This window comes from Dendropsophus ebraccatus, chromosome 13 (assembly GCF_027789765.1).
Source record: "Dendropsophus ebraccatus isolate aDenEbr1 chromosome 13, aDenEbr1.pat, whole genome shotgun sequence".
Lineage (NCBI taxonomy): Eukaryota > Metazoa > Chordata > Amphibia > Anura > Hylidae > Dendropsophus > Dendropsophus ebraccatus.
Genome location: NC_091466.1, coordinates 57,425,431 through 57,449,295, shown reverse-complemented (window position 1 = coordinate 57,449,295; position 23,865 = coordinate 57,425,431). Strand labels below are relative to the sequence as shown.

Below are 23,865 nucleotides of genomic sequence, written 5' to 3'. Positions count from 1 at the left end.
CAGCATCGTAGGCAGACACTGGCATGGCTATAAAAGCTTTGAATGTCTGTTTATTCACTGGATTGGTAAGTTAATTATGAAGCAGCAGCAGTCCGCAGCAGTTTGCTGGTAAGTTATCATGAAAGGTTTTCTTCATCTCGCTAACATGCATTCAATGCTCCTAGTGGGAGATGTAAATGTCACGACCCTCCTTTAGTCTATTTCATACTGAATAGTTTTTAGCTTTTCTGATATTCGGTAAACTCCATAGATTTGTTTTATGGAATGAAACATGTATACACATTGCTGCTATTGCAAAATAAGAAGTATAGCACAAGACTAGTATTGGTATCGCCCGGTGAGGTTATCCTATTGCTGCTTCCACAAGTTTGCAGTGGTTAATAGTTATTTCCATTTTCTTCCCCTCAGCTTTCAGAGGCCTTTGTTAGTTCTTGTGGATAGGAATATCGATCTCGCCACTCCTCTTCATCACACGTGGACGTACCAGGCCTTGGTGCATGATGTTCTGGTAAGCTTTTACATTAAATATTCCTGGATATAGCAGAAATTCAGCTACAAAAATAAATACATTTTTTTTCAAACTATAGGCCGTGCCCAGCTATATTATATGAATCATAAACTTTCTCCAGTTTTTGTCTGGTAGTTTCTAGACAGTGATTTGGTGTCTTCAGAAAAAAAGAATCTTTATTCAGGTCTGACAGTGTCACAGAGGTGTGTCTATGACACCCACTCAGCCTTACTCCACAACGCTCACTGGCCACAACTCCACCTTCTCCAGAATTATTGACAGCACGGCAGCCAGAAGATACAGTGGCCAAAGAGCGGGAGGAAGCGCACTGTCAGTGTCATAAACACACCTCATTGACACTGTCAGCTGAGGTCTGGGGGACAGGTTCTCTTTAAGGGTCCTATTCCACAGTAACGATAATCGGCCGGATCAGCCCCATTTGGCCCGATTCGGCCGATTATCGTTTGGTGAAATAGAGAGAACGATCAGCCGATGATCGTGTCATCGGCTGATCGTTCATTTAGGGCCAGACCTAAAATCATCGTTCCCCCACCGTGCATCGCTACGGTTGAATAGCGGTGCGCGGCGGGCGACCGACGATTTGAGAAGCGCAGCATACATTACCTGTCAGGTCTTCTCGGCGCTGTCTTCATCCCTGGGTCCTACGCGCTCTATCTTCGGAATGGCTGGTCAGCTGATGGAGCGCTCAGCCAATCACAGGCCGGGATCGCCGCGCCTGTGATTGGCTGAGTTTGGCCTGTCAGCTGACCGGCCATTCTGAAGATAGAACGTGCGGGACCCGGGGATGAAGACAGCGCCGAGAAGACAGGTAATGTATGATGCTGCAAGGCCTGCAAGGACATCGGTAACAATGTCCCTGCAGCCCTCGCTCAACGATTATCGGGCCGTGGAATAGGCCCAGTAAACGAGCGGCGATCTAGCACATCACAGCTCGTTTACATCGCTGATCAGGCCCTCCTCGGCCCGTGGAATAGGACCCTAAGTAACATAAAGCATTGCAGGTTCTATTTCCTAGTCACCGTAGCAGTATACTCTACATTTCTCAACATTGTGTGTGGTTAATATAAAAAGTCAGCATCATCTAAAAAATACAGAGTTGAACTGAAACAATGATTCAATCCAATATCTTGCGCAACATGTAGATGCACATGGAGGGTATTTAAGCTCAAATGTTCCAATCACATAATTTATTATCAATAAAACTACTTTACAGATTTCATATATAACCGGTCATAGAATTATATAACAGCCACATCTGGGTTTATAGATCTCCTTAAGTATGTACACACATTGCTTGAGAAGTATCCTAATGTTGGATTGAAGGACTGTTACCTAGAGAACTCCATTCTTTAGATGATGTAGGCTGCACGCTATCTAGGAATCACACACTTCACCAACCCCTTTCCAGCAGTGTGATCTGGTGGAGCCGCAGCTTCCATGTTTTATCCAACAGACAGTCTCCAGAGTTTTGCTTGTAGCACAACCCCTTAATTGAGCATCCTCCGACCAATTATTTAACATACTCTAACACTGACGATATCAGCATATAGTGCATCTATATTCTTTTTTTTTTCTTAAAGAGTCACTGTCGTTAAATTTTTTTTTTGCAGAAATCAATAGTACATGTGATTTTAAGAAACTTTGTAATTGGGTTTATTAGCCGAAAAATGCATTTTTATCATGAAAAAGCAGTTTGAAGCTCTCCCCATGTCTTCATGGTTCTCTTATGTAGAGGGGAGGGGTGGAGGGAGATGAGGCACCAAAACAGGACAACAAAGAGTTAATTTACAGCTACATCACTGGACTATCTCCTCTAAAGTCAGCATTGACCTCTCTGACCTCTGAATACCGGCTTTCACATAGGTCGTCTGTGTAATCCTTTGTTCTCTGCTGGCGTCTAATCTCCCTCCTCCCCCTCCCCTCTCCATAGAACAGACAGGGCTCGACTGATGTAAAGGAGTGGAGATTTCCTGATAATGAGCAGTGAATGAGAGAGAGAGGAGGGAGGGGGCCTGGGGGAAAGGCTTTTTGAATGCAGATAATGGCATATTTGCCTAATGAACCCAATTACAAAGTTTCTTAAAATCGCCTGGACTATTGATTTCTGTAAAAAAAAAAAATACGACAGTGACGCTTTAAGAAACCTTATTAGATTGAAACATTGCTTGCTTCTGGTAACATGGGGGATAAAACCACTAGTCTTCAATTCTGAAACCATTGGATTGCCCCAAAATTTTTAACTTATGTGAGTAGGCAACTTTGACCAAGCTGTGGATTGCTGGCACCACCATTTTTTTTTGCCTTGCTGTGCTACATTGTTGCTATTGGAACTTGTATACAATGATTCCATCATGTTGTACTCTAGTTTATTGCATGTGGGTTATAGGTGAGTGTTAGCCAGTAAAGCTTACCAGTAGTTCTATAGGTATGGCTATGTAGATGGTGCTTTGGTTTTAGTAATAAAATCTGGCAGCTGTCTGCCTGTAGATGACTTGTAGAGTAGTAAGGCTGGGTGCACATCACACTTGTGCCCCCAGTGGCATGTATATGTGGGAAAAATGTCCCAGTGTGATGCCAAGGTATATATGCATGGACCGGCATGAGCCCCATTGACTTCAGTGGCCGAACGTAGTCAGCTAGTGACTACATTTTAAACATTTTCCATATGTTATATGTGTTTGGGCTCTGAGCAGAAAAAAAAACAGCACACCATGTTTTTGAGTCCATGCCCAAATACATATATACATTCTGAAAATGATCCATACCCAGTCACTAAGTAACTACATTCTGTCCCTCAGTCAGTGGGGTTGTGCCTGTCCATGTACAGTACATATAATTCAGACTTAATCACACTTTGACATTTGTCAAACAGATACATGTCCCATACAACAGAGATGTCATGTGAACAAAGACGTAAGGGAAATAAAGGATCGTGCAGGGGAGGGAGTAATAAAGAGACCTCTGTTTTTTGTTGTTTTTTTTCTTTTCAATTAAAGAACAAGTTCTTTTTGAAAATATAAATCTTTCAGAGACCTCCTGGGTTTTAGTGAGCAAGGCTTCAACAAAAAAAAGGTGATTTTCTGTCACGTGTTATGTAGTTTGTAATGTCACTTTACTTCCACTAGAGGTCTCTAGTCATCTAATGCAGGCTTCATTCATATACTATAGGATCACATAGAGGTGGCACTTCTAGTTTGACATGGATTAAAACACAAATATTTTAGAAGGTTGTGTAACTTTTTAGTACACAGTGGTGTAGAGGTGCCGGTGGTTATAACATGTCTCATCGGTCTCTGGGCCAAAAAAAAACTATTATGACAATTAAAGAAGCTGTCTTGCTGTTAAATATCACGTTCATTGTGGTTATCATAGTAAATAAACAATTCTTTTTATTTATATGTAGTTACAAAAACTATACAATGATTAGCTTTGACATTTAGTTATATCGTATGGCGCCATCTGGCGTTTATAATCAGGACCGTATTTACCACCAGGCACCCGTGGTCCGGTGCCTAGGGCAGCACCAGTGAGCAGGGGGAAGGAAACAACATTTTTTTTAGTCTCCCATATTCTGTTCAGACTTTCCACTAAATCTGGTGTTTTTTCGGGTGTGTGTGTCTGGTATGGCAGTGTTATCCAGTCACAGTATAGTGGTTATTGGTCAGGTCTGGTATGGCGGTGTTATCCAGTCACGGTATGGTAGTATAGGCCAGGTCTGGTATGGCGGTGTTATCCAGTCATAGTATGGCAATATTGGTCAGGTCTGGTATGGCGGTGTTATCCAGTCACGGTATGGCAGTATTGGTCAGGTCTGGTGTGGCGGTGTTATCCAGTCATAGTATGGCGGTATTGGTCAGGTCTGGTATGGCGGTGTTATCCAGTCACAGTATGGTGGTATTGGTCAGATCAGGGATGGTGGTGTTATCCAGTCACAGTATTGGTCAGGTCTGGTGTGGAAGTTGTAAATGTGACGCCTGGAGCTATTACTGTACCTACCAATCTACCAATCCTGTGGTGAGAATTCCATCAGACAATATGCAGACAGCTGTAATCATTGATTCAATGTGGAAATTTGTTTACGTTTTAAGCTGTTAAAAAACCATAAAAAATGCAACTCAGACAATGTTTCTACATGTAGAGAAATGCATGTGGCCTAAACCAGGCTCCCATTTCTTCCCCAGTAGTCATGTGTTGTCACCTGGATTAATGGCCATATGCCTATTGGTTACCTCATAACACGGCCTAAAACTGATTAGATTTCAATATGATGTTCAAAAAGTAGAAAATCCTGATGCTAATTGGTGAGTGAAGATGGGGCGTCTGCAGGTGTAGTGCCTAGGGCAGCAGCATCTGGTAATACGGTCTTGTTTTTAGTGTATAACAATGTCTGCCTACTGGTGGACCACTCTCCCTCACATCCAGTTCTGTCGTAATGATTGGTAGACTCACCAGTAGCATTGCTGCGAAGATGCCTTTTGCAGAGGAGGTAAGAAGGGATTATATATATGGTCAGCTGCCAGAGGATGAAGGAGACTGATTCTGCCCCCTGCAGCCTAAATTAGCAGCAGCAGCAAGAGGGACACATAAGAACAAAATATGATACATGTGTTCTCTATGCTAGGAACACTGTAAATTACTTTAAACCAGCAGTCTTGGCAGTCGTTCAGGTCTTTAGGTGTGAAAATGATTCATGGGATAACCTCTTTAAACATTTTACTGTCTTTCTGTATAATTGCTATATTCTGACATCAGAACAGGCTGATCAAATATTATGCACAGACAGGCCAATGGAAAAATTCCTCTGGTTTAAGGAATGTTCTCCCTGAACTTAACCCCAGACAGTTGTTGACAGGATCCTCCGTGTTTGGTTACCCTCTTTACACTGGATCCATCCAGGAGGACAGCGCACATTTTCATGAGAGCAGTGACATAATGGAATGACTTCAGAAACCTCATGATAACTTTACTTTTCTTCATTGAGCCATACAGGGCCCCTTCTGCCATGAGGCGGAATGAGGATTCTACCTCAGGCGGCAGATTCTGTGCTTTTATCATTTTAGTTAAAGTGATATTGTCACCCCCTGTTCTCAGCACCCTTCTTAACCCTTTCAGGACTGGACTGATTTTGGCCTTCAGAGCCCATTTTTTTTTAAATCCAACCTGTCTCTCTTTATGCGGTTGTAGCTACGTGATGCTATTACTTTTTATTCTGATTCTGAGATTTGTTTTTTTTGTGACATATTGTACTTTAGGTTAGTGGTAAATTTTGGCCGATATGCAAAAACAATTTAGTGAAAAATGCAATTTTTCCATGAAAAAATGATAAAATTATCATTTTTCTCATTTAAAATTTTCTGTGGTCACTGCGCAGGTTTAATCATGTAATACTTTTATTGCCAGCGTCATTGCGCATGCGGCGATACTAAATATGTGTACTTCCCCCCCCCCCCCAACATTTATTATTGTATTGGGGGGCTATGAGGAATATATATGAATTTTTTTGTGTGTTTTGTTTTTTCTTTTTTTACACTTTATCTCATTGTCCAACCATGCGGACTTTACTCTGCAATTGCCTGATCAGCACTGCAGTGCAATATGCATGTAATAGGCAAAGCTGATCAGACTCAGCCTTAGGCCTGATCAGCCACCATAGCTGTGACACCATGAGGCTTCGGGGAAGCCCCCTGACATCACAGCAACCATCAGGGCCGTGCAATCTTACCACACAGAGTATTCTCCCTTCTTGCATCTCTATAGGTGCTGCGATCACACTGATTTCAGCACCTATAGGGTTAACTGCCGAGATCCAGGCTGAGCCCTGATCTCGGCAGTTGTGATAGGTGCCCAGCTATCACTGACAGCCGGGACCCCCCCCCCTCCCCCCGCACATGACATGGACGCAGCTCCTGCTCCCGTGTCATCCCTGTCACCTACCAGCACGTCCATCTGCTGGAACGGTGGGCAGAAATGGATGTGCCGGTACGTAATTATGTGGGAAGAGGTTAAGTTTCTATTATGGACATTTTATATTTTACCGTATAAAGGATTTCTTGGTGGTCTCTTCCCTCAAAAATGCATGTTAAAGTTGGTGGACAGTGCTGTAGGGGTGGGGTTTAACGTTGTGCCCTATATCTCCACACACATCTCTGCCATAGGCTTGGCCCCCTCTGCGGCATCATCACCGGTTATGCCCCACCCCCTCAGCAACGTAATCAGAATGTGCCAACCTAGTTACGTAGCTCCCACCCTCTCTGTGACAGCTGGATCGGAGGGGACAGAGCCTAGTCCTCTAGGTCTGCCCATTCCAATGATGTTGCGGAGGAGGTGGGCCTAGGTAACAATGAGGTCATGGAGGAGGTGCTGCCTATCACACCAATGTGGACGGACATATGGGGCCCAATGTGTGTTAAGCCCCTACAGCACTGTCCACCATCAATAACATGCATTTTTTGAGGGGAGAGACCACCAATATCTACCATCCTTCATATGGTAAAATATGAAATATCCAGAATATAAGCTTAAAGAGGTACTCCGGGCTGGGGTCACTTTTATTGTACGGCCAGGGAGGGGGTGGATATAGATCCCGCCGGTCACTTACCTCCCCGATTCCAACGCCGTGTCCCAGATCGCGCTGCCCCGTTCTCGCGTCCGGCTGCCGCTTCCTGGTCTGAGCTGCGGCTTAAGACATGACGTCTCAAGGCAGCTCAGCCATTTAGCGGCAGAGGCGGGAAAATGTTTGGATCTCAGCGGCACTGTGATGACACAGCCACGCAGCTACTTCATTACAGTCCTGGGAGTGTGTGTGTACATTATATTGCAAATGTATGCTGGGGTGAGTATTGAGTGTGTCTGGGTGCTGACTCTAGTTACACTCCTGTTAGGGGTCTTTCTGCCACCACTTTGCTGTTCACACGGGGGTGCTTTGGTAACTGAGTGCTATTAGGGGGTCTTTGAAGAGGGAGGAGTTATAGGTGGTGATGTTACGAGGTCTTTGCCACCATTGAAGATGCTTTTTGGAGAAGGTTGGAGTAGGCACTCTGAAAAGTTGGTTACTGCATTTGATAGAGGATTAAAGGAGGTGAATGAATTATAAAGCACGATGAGGGACAAGGTGATGATGTGGGTCTCACCTTCTCCTTTATTAGTCATCACATTACTGCCCCTTGCCATGAGGCATAAGATGATCAACTATAAGGCCCAAGGGAATGCTGGTCACAGGTATTTTAATGTGCTTTTCATTGTTCAAGGTGCCCATACACTTAAGACAAAAGTTAGCCAAACCCACCGGCTGTCTAAAGTGTATGGGATCTATTCTCTCCTGACAGATGATGTCAGGGGAGAGATAAACCTCCATCGGAGCCGTCTGGCAGCAGCTTACCCCTTCTCCCTCTATAGAGGGTATGTGAACGTTTGGGAACGTAGGGAGGTCGGGAGGACTAACTGTCCGTCGGACAGACAAAGTTTCATGTCATAAAGGTAGAGCATGCCTAGGACACTCTTGTAGACACACTCCTGCACACACAGTTACTTCCTTCCTTACTTATCTGGCTAATCATGGCACAGCACTTAGGCCTTACTGCTATGCTTTCACATAGTGATGGTGAAATTGCACTGGACTTAGCAGGCTCACACTGTGCAAAGTGATGGCTTATGGTACGCTACTACAGATGGCACATGGAGGAAGAAGGGAGTTATTAATGCACTGGCTTTGCACAATGCCAAGTAAGCAGACAAAAAAAAACCCGCAAGAAATTATGTTCTTATAATAAGCTCGGAACTACTGCTGTTTAGATGTAAGGGGAGCATTCATTTACCTTTCAGGGACAGTAAGGATCTTCTGAAGGATAAAGACATTCTCACAAGTTCCAGATACACAGCATAGGTGATCTACTCCTCTCCTGCACATAGCACTAGCTAAGGCCTACCTTAACTTCCTTTGTTCCGTCTTGGTCTCTCTGTTACTAGAGACAAATTTTCTCTATTAACAGGCAGTTGAGAGCACATTGCAGAGAAAAAATCTAGTGGTCACGGCTTTAGAGCTGTTTTCTGGGGTATGGGGTTATTTTATTCTGTATGCTTCTGCTATCATATATTTTTTTCTGACAGATTCTAGACACCTCTAAAAGAAAAAAAAATTACTACACCAGACTCCTTACCTACTTAGGCCTTGCCATTAGAGGAGAATATCATACAGCCAGTCCCAGTCAATACAGCTGTGCATGGAGGCTGTATGTTAAAGAATTGCTGTCCACAGCTGCACAGGCGGCTCTGCCATGTGCTTGAATCTTTATAGTGTAAAATATCTGAGAACCTTTGTGTCTGCAGGATGATGTCTGTGTCAGATATATATAGTTAACTGTTTTGCTATCATTTGCATCTGTCTTCACATGCGCCGTACATTGTAGCAGAGCTTGGTTTCTCTGGGGTGGGGTGATGGGAACAGGGCACCCTGAGCCAGTTAACACATTAGGCATGTGATTGAGCTTGACGGAGAGCCTGTCCTCCTCAGGTGTTTATTCTCTGCATGTTAAGCAGTATTACGATGAGTGTTACAGAAAAATAACCCAGACTGAGTTATGCATGATCCAGAAGGAGCACGGGGAGAAGTGGAGTATATGGAGTTCAGGGAGATCAGTCTACAGCCTTCCTTTAGGGGCTTGTATAGCTTTTCTACATATGTATAACCTATTGCATTTAATCACCTACTAAGTTTATATTTATAGTGAGTGACAGTGACTTTTGATCATCTCTGAGTTCCAGCATTGATACTATCTAACTTTTTCCTTTAGTAACTAAATTATGTATACAATTACTACAACAGCCTTTTTTTTTTAAATTACGAAGCATTTTAAAAGGAATCTGTAAGCACTCATGCCCTTCCTGAGGTGTTGACAGTGTCCTGTAGCTGGCAGTCCCCTTGTGAGCCTAGTACCTTTTGGTATTTTGTCTGTGCAGTGGATTATCTCAGATCTCCTACTGTAATAAAGTGTCAAACAGGAGTTGTTTGTGCCTCACCACTCCTTCTTCCTCATGAATAATCAATACTGCCCGGCCTCCTGCTCACTCAGCTGTCAGCCAGCGTCTCTGATTGCAGATCAGTCCTCTGTAGGCAGGTTATGTCTGAAAGAATCATTCAGATATAGTTGAATCTCTTAGGTCAAATGTATTGGAGCTGTGGTCTAGGGCTAACTCTCCTGTCTAGACACCTGCCAGCAGTTCATTCTCTGGTTCAAATCCCCAAATGAAGTATAGATCTTTATCTTTTCTTTTTTTCTCTCGTTATTGTATCATTTTTAAAGCTATGTTCCCACACAATATTTCTGCTCAGTATTTTGCAACCAAAACCAGGAGTGGATTGAAAACTCAGAAAGGCTATGTTCACACACTGTTGGAATTGAGTGGATGGCCGTCATTTAATGGCAAACAGCAGCCAATATTTTAAAACGACAGCAATTATTTTCCATGAAATGTTGGCATACATTTAATTTTAACAGGGAGTTGAACCAAAGAATAAACTGCTGGCAGGTCTCTAGACATATGAGTTAAGCCTATACCACAGCTCCAACACATTTGGACTGAGAGATTCAACTATATCTGAGTAAGGGTTTTTTTTCAAACGTAACCTGCCTACAGAGGACTGATCTGCAATCAGAGACACTTACTGACAGCTGAGCGAGAAGGAGGCTGGGCAGCATTGATTATTCATGAAGAAGAGTGAGGAGGAAAGAGTGGTGAGGCCACCAGAGTGAGACACAAACAACTCCTCTTTGACACTTCATTACAGTAGGAGACCTGAGATTGTACTCGGGTGCTAACAGATTCCTTTTAATGCTCTTTCCATTTTGTCCTATGACAAAACCTATGAAATGCCTTTTGATCAGTGACACCAAAGCTGGTTTCATATGTGGTCTGAGAGAAGTTCTCCGCTAAGTGCTTCTCTCCTTCCCCTCACTGCAGATAATGGAACACTGTAGAAGTCTATGAAGCTCCTGCAGCACAGATGGAGAAAGAGACATAAGCACCAAGACAAGCCAAATAAACCATCACATATAATAATAACCACTACTGCAGGACCTGTCCCCAAGTGATTTTTGATAATGTTACTTTGTCAGAAGGAGCAGTCACTCTATGGGAGGTTTAGTAAGAGATTTTGTTTCATACATGTAAAATCCCAATTTATTTAGAGATGCTCAGATTAGTTTACATCTGTTTAAAACAGCATTGACCAATTGGCAAACAGAAAGCTAAATAGGCAACGGAAACAGAATCAACCATTGTATTTTACCTAAATATAAAGACTGTGATAACCCTTCTTATGTGGCATCTGACAAAACGTAGAGCGGGTGTCTTACAGCACAGCAACTATAAGTCAGGTGCATGATAGTGAGTGTGCCTGTGCCCGTGTAGCATAAAAAAATGGACTGATCCTTTTTAAGGAGACCATCAAAGCTTGCTTAAAGTACCTGATATTTTCCTCTTGTCTTGCAGGACTTTCACCTAAACAGAGTAAACCTGGAGGAGTCTGCAGCAGTGGAAAGTAGTCCTTCTGGTGCCCGGCCGAAGAAGAAGAACAAGAAGTCCTATGATCTAACAGTGGCTGATAAATTCTGGCAAAAACACAAAGGAAGGTAAAGTCTCAGTCTTCCAAACAGAGTTGCCTCCTATGCACCCTAGCCCAATTGGACTTCATTTTAAAGTATCATTGTCGTTTAATTTTTTTTTTTAAGAAACTTTGTAATTGGGTTTATTAGCCGAAAAATTCATTTTTATCATGAAAAAGCTCTCCCCCCTGTCTCCGTGGTTCTCTTATGGAGAGGGGAGGGGCTGAGGGAGATAAGGCACCAAAACAGGACAACAAAGAGTTAATTTACAGCTACATCTTGGGGCTATCTTCTCTGACGTCAGCACTGACCTCTCTGACCTTTGAGTACGGCTTTCACACAGCTCCCGCTGTGTAATACTTTGTTCTCTGCTCTCTGCTGGCGACTTATCTCTCTCCTTCCCCCTCCACTCTCCATAGGTTACACAGGGCCCAAATGATGTAAAAGAATCGAGATTTCCTGATAATGAGCAGTGAATGAGAGAAAGTCTTTTTGAATGCAGATAATGGCATATTTGCCTAATAAACCCAATTACAAAGTTTCTGAAAATCGCCTGGACTATTGATTTCTGCAAAAAAATATGACCGTGACACTTTAAGTTGGACACATTTACCTCTATCGTGAGAGAAGGATATTATTTTACTAAAACTATATTATATTATATATGCGCAGCAACTTTAATTTCTTGGATGCAGGTGGTTACCTCAGCATGTGACGATCAGAGAGTTAATGGGAACCTTTCAGTCATCAGGACTGTCCTGGTTTGCTTCTGCCTGCCCACCAGCCTTGATCGACAGATGTCTTCCTGTACTCCACAGGTGTCAAACTCAGATAATGCTAAAGCTTTGGCTGTCCAGGCAGGGTGGGAATTGTAGTTTTGCAACAGCTGGAAGGCTTTGATTTTGACACCCTACTTTACCCAAACACAAAGAGATGTTAGTCGAGGCTGGTGGGGCTGAAAAAAAAGCTGCTGGTTACCGCCCCTATGACTCATGGTTCTGGCAGCATGAAAGTGATGACCGGTTCCCTTTAAGGACCCATTACACAGGCTGGTCACCATCCAGATAAGTATTCTTCGTAACACATTTCCCTCATAATTGGCCCATGTAACAGAGCCAGCGATCAGCTAAAAAATGGGAAACCGCTTGGTCATTGGCATATTGTATGATTAATGCAGCTGCAAAAAATGTTTTGGTTGGCCAAACATTGCCCCATGAGAACAGGGGATGTGCGTCTAACAATTATTTAATTAAAGGCTTGGCCTGCATGATAATTGAGCCGTATTATACAAGCACCAACAGTATTCGTGGTTGGAACTGGCTCAGTCCATCTGAAAGGGCCCTTATAAATGCCTGAATAAAAAAAAGACTTTACTTTAATGATAAGCTGTATGTAAAGGGTTAGTTATGGAGAGTAACAGTAAGTGATCAGTGTTGAAAATAGTGGGTGCTGCAGTCTGACAACCTAAAAGATAATTTTTTTTAAATCTGTACTATACTGTACTACAGAGTTTCTTCTCTTTTCTTAAAGGGGTAGTGCGGCGGTAAAAAATTATTCACAGAATAACACACATTACAAAGTTATACAACTTTTTAATGTATGTTATGTCTGTGAATGGCCCCCTTCCCCGTGTCCCACCACCCCCACCCGTGTACCCGGAAGTGTAGTGCATTATACATACCTGATCCGTGCCGACACACGTCCGCCATCTTGTGCCAAACGTCATCGCCGGCCGGCCCGAACACCTCCGATCTTCCCGAGTGCTGGCCGCGTCATCAGCTGCTCAGCAGCGATTGGCTGAGCATAACTGTGCTCGGCCAATCGCGGCTCAGCGGCTGATGCCGGCCGGCCGAAGATGACGTTTGGCACAAGATGGCGGACGCGTGTCGGCACGGATCAGGTATGTATAATGCACTACACTTCCGGGTACACGGGGAAGGGGGCCATTCACAGACATAACATACATTACAAAGTTGTATAACTTTGTAATGTGTGTTATTCTGTGAATATTTTTTTACCGCCGCACTACCCCTTTAAAATGTTCGTATATATATATATTTTTTTAATATTTAAATCTTTATTTACTATACAAAATACATATAAAAGGAAGAAAACAAATTACGACACGACAAAAGATGACACCAGTACTATTCACAATAAGTCAGGGGTCTCAAACTCGCGGCCCTCCAGCTGTTGTAAAACTACAATTCCCACCATGCCTGGACAGCCAAAGCTTCGCTTTGGCTGTCCAGGCATGATGGGAATTGTAGTTTTGCAACAGCTGGAGGGCCTCGAGTTTGAGACCCCTGCAATAAGTGATGGTAATTGCTTAGCCTCCTGTTCCCTCTGCACTGTTCGCTGAGCATGCCTAGAAACCTCTTTAATGAAATAAATAGTATATGCCACAAACCATTGTTTATGTCTATAGGACTTGCTTTAAAGCATATCTCTAGATGCTGTCAAAGTGCATCGAGCAAAGTGCATCGAGCAAGATGGCTGCCACCATAATAATGTACAAAAAAATAATAGAAATTTTTAAATAGAAACAGATTGAAAAAAAAAAACACGTTTCATGTAATCCATAAAATTGTACTAGACAATAAAAGAAATTGTATGCTTATGATTTTTTTTTCCCCCTTTCTCAGCCCCTTTCCTGAAGTTGCCGAATCAGTGCAGCAAGAGCTGGAATCTTACCGCAGCCAAGAAGATGAAGTGAAAAGACTAAAAACCATAATGGTAAAGTATTTATCACTACATTGAACTGTTTCATGCATTGCAAATCAATCTGCAGGCAGACAATGGAAAAATGACTTTGTAGCATAAACACTGCTCTGAGTACTGCTTTTTGTTTTACTATTCATAGCTAGAATGTTAGATTATGTTCACACTTGCATCATGGCGTCTGCTTTTGTCAGGGTTCCATTGTTTTGACAGGAAAAGTAAGGCTGCTGTTGTAAGGCAGATTAGTGGTCTGGCACACAGAATAGCTTGGAAAGGGGAGGCTTGACACACAGGAGATTTGAGGAATAAGTCTAAATCATGGGGATCTTGCTATTGCTTTGATGCTAGCAACAGGTCAGTGATTGCTGCGCCCTTAGAGGGGAATTATCCTTCTACCTATAAACTACATGGTTACAAAGTGATCATTTCCTCCACATTAAGTGATTCCATGATTTCCTAATGCATCTGATATTGTGCTATCCTGGCTGTCAAAAAAGTAACTGAAGCCCAAACAGGTGTGAACAGAACCTTATGCTGGTGCATTGGCCCAGAAGGTTACCGATCATCTCTGGTTTCTTATTTATCAAAGAGAGGATTTTATCCTAGTGGTTGCGGTTATGTGGTTTTCCGCTTTATGTATTTATTTATGTAGTGATTTTATACATCTGGTAACCATTGTAAAATAATATTTATTTCCTAAGCTTTTTGGTCTATGGCACAGTGGTTGACATTTCCATGTTCTTTGTTTCTGCCTCAGGGCCTGGAAGGTGAAGATGAAGGGGCTATCAGTATGTTATCAGACAACACAGCAAAACTTACATCTGCAGTCAGGTAAGTGCTCTTAGGTGCTGCTTAAAGGGGTTATCCAGGATTAGAAAATACACAGATACTTTCTTACAAAAAAAACAACAAAAAACAGCGCCACCCTTGTCCCCAGGACACCTCCATTTCCCTTCAATGGACCTGAGCTGCAAAACCCACACCCAAGCTGTTTATAGGAGATAGCAGTCATGTTTTTCTCATTTTTGATAACCCTTTTAAAGAGGTCCTCCGGGCAGAGACAAATGCTGCCCAATTAAAAAACTTAAAAGTTATCGAGAAATCGGTGATACACTCCCTTTTCAAAAAGTGCACGCTTTTGCAGTTTTTTTTTTTAATGTCTCATCCCCAAACCCCACTAGAAGTTCTGCATGGCATCAATATGCATAAGTTTAAAATGTGCAAAGTTAAAGAAGTTATCCAGGATTAAGAATCATAGCCGCTTTCTTTCAAAAGTAGCGCCACACCTTTCCTCAGTGTGTCTGTGGTATTACAGTTCTGCTCCATTCACTTCACTGGAACTGAGCTGCAATACCATACATTAACTAAGGACAAGAATAAAGCTGCTTACGGAGAAACTTTTTCTCTTCTTCCAATTTTTTTGTTACCCCTTTAAGACATAGCACCTAAGCCTCTGTGTACAGAGTGGGATCAGAACTTTTATATGTATGTAACATCTGCGAAACTGAACACATTCTTTGTCTCCTATTCTTTCAGCTCTCTTCCTGAGCTTCTGGAGAAGAAGAGGCTCATAGATCTACATACCAATGTGGCCACTGCGGTTTTAGAGCATATCAAGGTCAGTTACTACATATTGGGAGAAGATCAAATACTTTACTATCCTCTGTGAAACAACTTAGACCGACATTAATCTGAGTATCTCCATACTGATGGCCATAAACATAGTGTGGCCTAGACTTAAGCCAGTGTAAAAGTGTCCACCTCGCAGCTGTATGCATCATCTTTTACTATGAATTAATACCTATACATTCATCATACCTTCCTTGTTGGCTCAAGACTGTATTAGTAGTTATAAATTCAGTAAAAGATAAATGTCATGCTAGACGCAGTACACTAATAAATCCCAACATACAGTGGGTTAACCCTGAAATGGGTATGCCATCTCTAAAGTAAAGGTGGTCATACACCTACAGTTACTGACGTCCGAGAGGTAAGCCCTGGCCATACTGCTTTGGTAGCGGTTTATCTCACATAACAAAGGGATCTAGGGGTGATTTTTCCATCATGCTTGACCCCTACCCCCAACATCATCTGTCAGTGGACAGTCAGGAAAGCCCCAAACGCCTCACACCAATGGGCCAACCCCTGGAAATAGCGGGTGTGGCTGACAAAAGTATAAGGAGTATGGGGACCTTTAGAGTTAATTCACACAGACACTGAAGTACTTCTTAATGTGCCATCGGATTTGCCAAGTTTATTTGCAGCACATTATAAGAGTTTATTTGACAGTGTGTAAGTCCTCCTATACTCCGACCGATATAACAGTGAAAAGAGACAATGAGACCATGTAACGTGGCGACATTTCGGTCCTACCAGGACCTTCCTCAGGCTGTGAGGTCTCTATATGGAGTATGGAGAAGGAATCCAGTGGAGTGTGACACTCCACCGGACTCCTTCTCCATACTCCATACAGAGACCTCACGGCCTTAGGAAGGTCCTGGTAGGACCGAAATGTCGTTACATGGTCTCATGGTCGGAGTAAATTACACATGGTCGGAGTACATTACACAGAGTGTACTTACACACTGTCAAATAAACTCTTATTTTTTGCATGACTCGAGTGCCGTGGGCTTACTACACTGCTACAGTATTGGTTGAAGCACCTGTTGACCACAGAGCACCTACTCTAATGGTAAGAAAAAATCCACATCATGTTGACCCAGCTATAAAAAGGTATTCCAGAGGAAGAATTTTTTTTTAATAGATTGCTTTAATAAAGTTATATTACTTAGTATTTTTTATTTTAAAAAAATGTTTTAATTGTGTATGTATTTCTGGTGCCTGGCAGCAGTAATGAGTAGTATGGCCCCTCTGCTGCCCCCATGGTTTTTGTTCCTGATCTCCAGCTCTGGTCTAGCAATGCCGAGCAGCGCAACGCTGAGCAGAATGCTGTAATTTTATATTCAGCACACGGGGGAAGAGGCTGCCCAACACGATCGCGGTGTGCAGCAGCCTCGAGCATTAATTGCTGTCACCGCTCATTGTGTTAGAAAAAGAGAGTGCAGTAATAGTAATCACCACTCCCTGTGTATAGGCTGATGACACCGCGATCATGTCAGGCAGCCTTTTCCGCCTGTTTCCTGTATATAAGGAAATACAGTACACGAGAGGACGGCATCCTGCTCTGCATAGTTATACCAGCTTGCTGAGGGGAGGCTTAGTAGCAACATCAGTGATGTGGGCTTGTTCAGCCCTGCAGTTTCCATCACTACCACTGGTGGCAGCAGAAAGGCTGTGTGTACCCTTACTGATGCCAGGCAATGTAAAAAATAAAAAAAAATAGCTTTATGTATAAAACAACTGTGTTTGTAAAAAAGAAGTAATGAGAAGAGTCCAGCGAGTCTGACGTACATGTACAGTGAAGCAGGTTGTGCTGGCCTGTGCTTTATCCATCCATAGACTGAGCACTTGCAGATGCTGCTGGACTCCTGTCTGGTAATTCACATTCAACACATTGTTGATTGGGATAACTATGCATTAGTGCTAAAAACTATAACATCATAATAAGGGAAGGAAACATGGCGCATATTCACCCTCCTCAATACTCAATAGCCATAAGCTTATTTCGTAAATCAAGGGTTTTGGATCTTATAACATTGTGGTGATTGGGGATCTCAGAGCATAAAGTACTGGAATGAGAGAAGGATGATTTCAGGCTTCGGGCTGCCAGACACTCTGTACTGTAACACTATGGAGCACAGGCGGCTGCACACGTCTCGATGCCTCTTAGACCTTGTGCCATGAAGTGTGTCGGCTCTAATTGCACATCCCGACCATACTTGATTTTTTTTCAGATTGCGTTGTACGTTACGATAATTTGTTTGTCAAGCAAATTGAGAATGATGTTTCTGTGGAAAGTTTTGTTCCATGCAGAGAATGTTTTGCTGTTTCGAATTTCTTGTTAAAAAAAAAAAAAAAAAGAAAATGAAAATTATTTTAGCAGTGAAGGATGCCTGATGTTTAACCTGTTACACTCTTCTTACAGGGGGTCGTAGCTAATGTTGTCTTACGTGTTAGTGAGCTGATTAATAGCCATTATATTATTACATTATAAGATTGTCAGCCTCCACAGATTGCCGCAGCCCTCTAATTTGCGGAATTGGTAGGAGTCCTAGCTCACCCACAAATGATGTCTGTGTGGTATGTTCAAAGATGAATTGCTGAGTTTTCTATATGAATTTTAAAGATGAAAGGAATAATCTACCTGTATGGGTCAAATTACTACAGATACAGGACATCTTTTTTAACTCTATACATGTGCAGAGAAGGGGTGTGTTCACATCTTCAGTGCTTCTTTTTAGGGTGCGTTCACACCTACAGGATCTGCAGCAGATCTGCAGCAGATTTGATGCTGTGTTTAGTTATTTAAATGAAATCTGCTGCAGAAAATCAGCTGCAGATCCTGTAGGTGTGAACGCACCATAAAGGGGTATTCCCGTCTCAAGCCTATCCATAGGTTAGGGCATGGGTCTCCAAACTGCAGCCCTCCAGCTCTTGCAATACTACATTTCCCATCATGCCTGAACAGCTAGATCCAAAGCTTTAGGTGTCCAAGCATGATGGGAATAATGGTTTTGCAACAGCTTGAGGGCCACAGTTTTGAGACCCATGGGTTAAGGGATAGCAGGGTGATCAATGGAGGACATGTCACTAGGACCCATCGATTCCAAGAACTGAGACAGAATGGTGCACACCACACATGCATAGCCAATGTTTGTTTATTCTCTATTGGCCTGTTGTTGCACCCCCACAAATCAATTTGTTATACAATAGGGGATATCATCTTGAGATGGGGTGTTATCCTTTTTAGGGAATTTTTATTGGGCTTTTCAGACATTTTTTTAAGCGCCCATTGCGCCTCCAAGCCAAACTGCTTGAAAAGTGATGTCATATTTGAAAACCGCTTACGTTTTTGGAACATACCCTATTGAAGTCAATGGGAAGTTTTTTGCCCATGTCAATATACCAGAACACTTCGCATGTTCCAGTAGTGGAAATAAAATATCAATCTATCCGTTATCATTTTCAGTAATTTTCACCTCATTAGTTGCATTTTACAACAAAAAACATCGTCAATAAACCACTTACAACACATCAAAGGGATCTCATTGTTCTAAAACATTAGATATATTATGGAACTTAATGAAGACAGTGATAAAATTCGGCACAACAGTGAGGTCCAAAAGGCTACAGCAACATTACCGGAGCTGCAGGACTTTCTGGCAGGTACTGATTGTGTACTGCATATGAAAACAATATGTGAACGGCATACCTATAGCGATGAATGGTGGAAGCAGCATTATGCTTTGACTGGAACTGGGGCTTTAGTCAAGATGGGGGAAACTCTAAACCGTTCCAAATATCAGTCAATTTTGGCACCTTCAGGTCAATTTTGGCACCTTCCACATTAACAGAATAGTCACCAGAAGAAGATAAAAAGTTTTGGAATGACCCGACTTCAATCCAATGGAAAGTCTATGGATTGACCTGAAAAGGGGCACTTTATACAGGAGATGCCCTCGCAATCTGAAAGATTGGAAAAGCTTCTGCAAGGAGGAGTGGGAGGAAAGTCTAGATGTGCCATTCTGATAGACTCCTGCCCCAGAAGTCTGATTGCTATCATCAGTTCAAATTATTAGTGTAAGGGTGTGCCGATTTATGCAAACACATTCCTGTACTCTTTTATTTTTAATTTTTCCATCCTTAAAAAATTGTAGTTTGTTTTTCAATTGAATTGCACATAATATAGGTGACATTGAGGCTATGTTCACATACAGTAATATAGAGGCAAACAAGGACAGTAAAATATCTGTAGGGAAACACATTAATGTTAAAAATGTTACAAAAACAGAGAAGTGCAGCAGCACGCTGCAAATGGCAAGGCATATGGTTAATATAGACATTTAGGGCCAGTTCACACTAAGCAAAATTGGCGGAATCCCGCCGCTCTCCGCTCAAAGAGTTGACATTAAGAGGTTCTTGGCGTGCCATCTGATCAAATGGTGTGTAACATCCTGCCATGCTAAGGGGACCTCAAATGAATGGAACCTACACTGTACTCTGGCCTCTCCTGGGCTAATTCTAAGCCTACACACTGGGCATGCAGGATCCATCTATTATCTGTCTAAATCATCTTTGGGATGCGATGGATGGAGTGCATGAGCCAAAAGGAGGTGCCCCCCCTCCCACACACACACACACATAACACAGACAAACAAGAAAATGGTCAGTTCATCCAGTATCACTTTGCAGGTTCATACTGCCACGGTGCCATGGCTTAAATACATACACCAAAACGGAAAAGTACAACAGCACACTGAAAATGCCAAGACATTTAGAATTGCAAAGCTGCTCTTGAACAAATGGGGGTAAAAATCATTGTTTTGTATACCATTTGATCAAGTAGTGTGTACCATCCCACCACATTAAGGTAACTTAGACAGATGGACCTACACTGTACACTGGTAAAAATGTTATTCTTTAAAACGTGCACACATTGTAAAATTTATTTTACGGTGTGTGAACATAGTCTTACATTGGAAAAAATCTGAACTGATTCTTTTTAGTCTGATTATTTTATATAAGACCGAAATCTGTCATTATAACCGAGTTGTGTATAGTCTATATATCCCTCTGTATATTGCTAGGTAAATTCCGAGAACCAGAACTTGGCACGATATCGTAATAATGTTTATAACAGAAAGTTTTGTCATCTGATTTATTTATTTTTTTTCTTCGTGAATTAAACACCTATTGTGCCAGATTCAGATGTAGACAAGACAGACATTGGAAAAAGGAATTCAGTCCTGAATGATAACTTCATCCTTCATCCCGCGAGCGCTGTTCCACCTAAGGGAACTGACTTCCGTGCTAAGCCCCCTTTGTTAATCTTCCTTTAAAGGAAATCTATAGTATCTATAATTTTGCTTATAACACATGTGGTTTGCTCTGTTCTCCTCAACATTTCCAGATGTTTTATATACCTTGTCAGCAAAGTCTACAGAAAATGCTCCGAGCCTTCGGCTTCTCTTTATTCCCCTATACATTTATTTAACTGTTTGCGACTGATAAGCTGAAAAGTTTCTTCTTCAAAGTTTCCCTCATTAGCTGTTCAGTTATCATAGAGACTTTATACTATAGAAAGACGGATGAGATCTCGGAATTTACTTTCATTGATGTGATGGGAGACATTGGGTACTTGTTTGGGTCCTTTGTAGACGCCTGAGAAGTTCTAAAAACATCTAAGTACGTGTCGGAGGACAAAGTTTTTTCTTAAGTATCTTGACTTTTGGTGAATAGTGCTCTGTGTTAGTAGCACTCTCTTCAGTGACTTACCATGTTATGTATCCGCTCCATAAAATGTTATTAATTGTGCGCTTCACTGTGTGAATGAAGACCACTGCCTGTTTAGTCAGTTTTTCACGCAGGCACTTTCACACAGCAATGTGCTTGTCGGTTCTTTGGCCAGGACTCTGAAGTCTTCATATTCTGCTCAGGATATGTGATCTCTGTCCCTGCTGCTCATATTCCATCTGCATTTAGCATCGTCCTAAGGAAACTGACCATCAATCAGCTCCTCCGGTGCGCCCTGGCAGCTCGCTGGCACGTAGGGTGATTAAGTCAGTGCTTTGACTCTATGTCTGTGTCTCATAACACTCGGGCAGGTTGAAATATTTCAACAAACAGCCCCTGTCTTTATCCTTGGCTGAGACGACTGCTAGTGTTCACCAGCATCTTCTCCACCAAAAACATAGGAGGACCAGCCAACCCAGCCTTGTCCAGAGACCAATGCACCATCGCACATCAGCCAGGAGATTGATTTATCAGTCTTTGCATCTAAAGCTTATCATCTTCTTCCTGTTTGTTACCCAATGTCATAGTATGGGTAAAGGGACAAGAAGGAACTGTATGTGATATTCCAGTTGCCGGTTTTCCTATGCAGATTTCAGGTTTATCAGAGACAGCCCTGCTTGCTAGTCTGTGGTTTCTGCATTAGCATTTTGTTGTGGACGGCTTTTACTACAGGAATGAAAAGTAAATTGTCCAGCCCTAGATCCTATCATACAGCTGCCCTGTTTTGGTATCTGTATTGCATATTCATCGCAGAATTTGTTCCCGTTGAAGGCCACACAAACACTTTTCATGCAATGTAAGAGGCATATGCCACTAAAATGCTTGGTTTTGTATTTTTTAATACATACAATATTTACAGTGAAATAATAAATGCAGAATATTTTTATGTATAAAACCTGCTCACTTAAAGGGGTACTCAAGGCAAACACAAAAAAACAGGGCACGGGGTTGTGGGAACATAATAAAAAAAAAAAGCCTCAGCACAACCACTCACTGTGATCCTCTGGTCTTTTGTTCACTACACCACAGAAACTACCTGCCCAGCCAGTCAGTGACTACAAAGGTGTCCCGACTCAGTCGCTGATTGTCTGGGCAGGCATCTCTGAGCAGGGTAGTTACAGATTCCTTGTTTTCCAAAATGCCCCCAAATACACTTCTGAACCACAATGAACATGTCTTGGTCAAAGCAAAGTCTAAAAGCTATATACCCCTTAAACCAAAGCACAAGGTCCTTTGGTGCTGTTTTACTATGTGTTTGTACCATTGTGGATGTAGACAGCATATACTGTATATTGTGTATAAATGTTAGGGTGCATATTGTACCCACATAGCTCTTTTGTTAGCAATTCCATAATTTACCTGCATAGTACCCAGTTTGCTCACATAGTCATATGGTACCCGTAGTGTAATTTTGTTCTTGGTTTTGTCTGCATAGATTTGTTCATAGTGCCACTATCCACAACAGCAACTAGAGTACTGTCCTGTAGTCACTGTAGTTATAAATCTGTGCCCCTGGTGTACGTCACGGAAAAAGGGCAGCTTTTTCCCTTTTCCTTGGTGTACGCCCCAGCCTCACCATGCGTCAAGGTGGGGAAGAGGCGTGGCCACCACCGCACCTACTCTTACATGGTTTATTCCTGGAAACAGGCATAGACCATGTCAGAAATCTACACCCGCTCCGATGTAAGTCCTGCAACAGAAGCAGGTCCAGCCGGATTTACTAAGAGGCATGCACCTCTTAGTAAATCTGGCCAGGCGAATGGGAACGGGGCTTCGTTTAAAACCAGCATACTCATCCCCCCATTGTCTACAGTAGGCTATACTTTACCAAAATAAACAATAGGCCCTACCTAACATTGCTGCATGTGACAGTGCCGTATGCACAATATTTGCAGCTGATTATGCAAGGGTAGGGCACACAGCTTGGTAAGGCTAGGGCTTTGGGATCAACAGACTCCGCCTCTTTGACACTTTTTATAATCCAAATAAAGGTGTTTTATTTTATAAAAAGAAAAACACTGACACCGGTTATAAAAAGGGTGCATTCTGAATGCTTTTATTGATCTCTATCCAGTGGTGTCTTGAGCTTGGTAGGTGTTAAGGGGGTGATTGACTCATTGTTACAGAATTGTCTGTAATGTACTATGACATAACATGGTTTTTTTTTTGTTTGTTTGTTTTTAAACATATATGATATTAAATTAGCTTTTTTAAGTAACTGTATTTCTTCTGAAAGGTCTGCGTTTTAGTGCTCGCAATTAAAATATTTATTGGATCAGAGAGAACAAAAGTCATGTGTTAGCTATTATGAGTTCTGCTCTCTTGGGTTTAATACATCTTTGTTTTCTATTCCTTTACCACCAGAACTATTACTTTTTCCCGTTCCTTTAGTGTTCTGTTCCCAGCTAAAGTTACCAGTTGCATGCAAAAGCACGAATTGAAGTGGTTCTACATTTCCTAATAAATGATCTTTGGCATCTAAAGGTGGCCAGGCACATTAGATAGAAGTAGGTTGATGGTTCAAAAAGCAGTGACTGAACAATCATCTGGCAAAGATCATTTACACATTTAAGTCCATATTAGCTGTTAGGACTGGCCATA

General features: G+C 42.2%; 1 protein-coding gene across 1 annotated transcript in view; it reads left to right on the top strand.

Annotated features, from left to right (window-relative positions):
• Nucleotides 1-23,865, top strand: part of SCFD1 (sec1 family domain containing 1) — a 68,501-nt gene that overhangs the window by 18,837 nt on the left and 25,799 nt on the right. The window contains exons 10-14 of the mRNA XM_069951365.1: nucleotides 409-508; nucleotides 11,018-11,157; nucleotides 13,776-13,866; nucleotides 14,609-14,682; nucleotides 15,388-15,469. Of these exons, the coding sequence (XP_069807466.1) occupies nucleotides 409-508; nucleotides 11,018-11,157; nucleotides 13,776-13,866; nucleotides 14,609-14,682; nucleotides 15,388-15,469 (487 nt within the window). The remainder of the gene's footprint in view (nucleotides 1-408; nucleotides 509-11,017; nucleotides 11,158-13,775; nucleotides 13,867-14,608; nucleotides 14,683-15,387; nucleotides 15,470-23,865) is intronic.